General features: G+C 37.5%; 1 protein-coding gene across 2 annotated transcripts in view; it reads right to left on the reverse strand.

Moving 5' to 3' along the window:
* G6PC (glucose-6-phosphatase catalytic subunit) overlaps positions 1–611 on the reverse strand; it is a 4,219-nt gene extending 3,608 nt beyond the window's left edge. For both annotated transcript variants that reach the window (XM_018563601.1, XM_018563600.1), the window contains exon 1: positions 303–611. In XM_018563601.1, coding sequence (XP_018419103.1) covers positions 303–535 — 233 coding nt within the window. In that variant the 5' untranslated portion in view covers positions 536–611. The remainder of the gene's footprint in view (positions 1–302) is intronic.
* Positions 612–2,072: the final 1,461 nt, after the last annotated feature.

The following is a 2,072-nucleotide window of genomic DNA, read 5'->3' on the forward strand; positions in this document are numbered from 1 at the left end:
CCGAGCTGAGAGTTTAATAGTAATGTGTTTGTAGCATATATTGTTACTTTTCCATATTTTTTTTTTTTAAATAGTAAAAAAGGTAAGGTGTTGCCCCTAGCAAACATTTATATTCTAGCTATAATATACAAAGTACATTGACCTCCAATTTCTACAAATGTAATAGAAAATGTAATAGAAATACAAACAAGAACTGCAGATATAACACAAAAAGAATTCAAGCTCTTTACAAATAAGCCAACTTTGTCACTTGCTTGTTCATTGATTGAGTTATGCTGGATAAAGATATGCTAGATACTCACCACTTAAACACAAGATTAAGCCAGTCACCAATTACAGCCACCCAAATAAGTTTGATGCCCACTGATTCACAAAGGTGGAACCAAATGGGGAAGAAGATGAAGAAGGTATTTCGAAGATCAGCCGCAAATGAGATGAACATGAACAAGTCCTGTGAACTCTTGTAGTTACTCTGTAGGTAGTGGACCATCTGGACTCCAGAATCATGTAAGGCATCCATTCTATTCTCCATCATTGTATCTGTTAATTAGCTGTAAGGCTGTACCTGTTTGAATCGGTATGTCTCTCTGTGTGTTCTGCTTTTCACTGGATGCCTTGAGCAGTATTTATACTGTCCCTGTCCTCCTGTTTACAACGAAAAAACCTGCTTGCTGACCTTTGGACCCAAAGAAAAAAAGTTACTTTGGTCAAAGGAAAAAAACAGGGCTGTCGATCAAAGGTAATGTCACAAACATGTTTGGTACAATGTGAGTGAAAAACAGTTCAATATGCCAACTTTGTATTCTACAAGAAAATTGTTCAACCCTGACCCTGAAGATCATTTCAGGGTATTGGGAGTGGTATTATGACATGATTTATGTCATAAATAGCAGTAAATGTAAATAGGTGGAAGGTAAACATATTTTTTAACAAGCTATTAAAGCAGAAATATGGTTGGCATAGTTGTATAAATGAATGACTTCTAGGAAAAAATATCCGTGAAAAAAGACAAAGAGGCCATAGAATTTTAATGAAAGTAGTTTTGTTATTTTTTTTATTAAAAAATGAGAAAAAAGTTTTTATTAAGAGACAGCTTACTGGTAATTTACTGCTGCACACAATTTGTTCTCTGGAAAGGTATGGTGTTTTAGGGGCATTTTGTCTTTTTTTATTTTATTGGAATTCATTCCATTGCCTATTTATAAAAATGGTATGACAATGATGTTTAACATTTAAGCTGGAGATGTAATTTAGGTGTAATTTTTGCTAATAATCAGTATCACAGAAGCAGGTGGTTGCAGGAACAGAACCACAGCCTGGGCCGCCACATCTGGGGTTGTTCCATTCAGGAGCCTTCCATTCAGGGGTCCTTCCATTTAGGGGTCCTTCCATTCAGGGGACTTCCATTCAGGGGTCCTTCCATTCAGGGGTCCTTCCATTCAGGGGCCTTCCATTCAGGGGACCCTCCATTCAGTTCCATTTTGCCACACATTAAAATGTAGGTGGTTGTTTTTTCATGCAACTTCTCTGATATGCCATGTGTGTATGTTTTTCATGCAGCTGGCAGCAAATGTACACACATGACATATCAGTGAAGATATTTTCCCCAATCCAGATTTTAGTTCCAGCGTACTTTATAGATATCTACATATTTACATATTAGAATCTGCTATCAGAGGAAGGTGAGCAGGAGGTAAGTCCCACCCTAGCATCCTATTCCACCACAATTGAAGAGGTTTTGTATATGTTGGACTGGCACTTTTTAGTGATGGATTACGCTATTACAGCTTTTATATGATGTGAATGGTGGTAATATAGAGGGTGGCTCTACCTGTGATGGACATACCATTGGCTATAAATAACATCCCTATATTCTAGCAGTTACATCTTTGTACCTGGCCTAGAGTGGGGGACTTCCTTGGAAAGTGTCTCTGTGCTTGCCCCTGGATTCCCTTTTAACAGACATCTGCTCATATGTGGCTTTAGTTTTTCTTCATTACTATATTATAAAAAGGTCTCTTGAGCTCCTGAAGATGCACTTTCAGTCCCGAAATGCTCAGAGACAAAAACTC

Source organism: Nanorana parkeri, unplaced genomic scaffold, assembly GCF_000935625.1.
Source record: "Nanorana parkeri isolate BGI_ZX_2015 unplaced genomic scaffold, ASM93562v1 scaffold679, whole genome shotgun sequence".
Classification (NCBI taxonomy): domain Eukaryota; kingdom Metazoa; phylum Chordata; class Amphibia; order Anura; family Dicroglossidae; genus Nanorana; species Nanorana parkeri.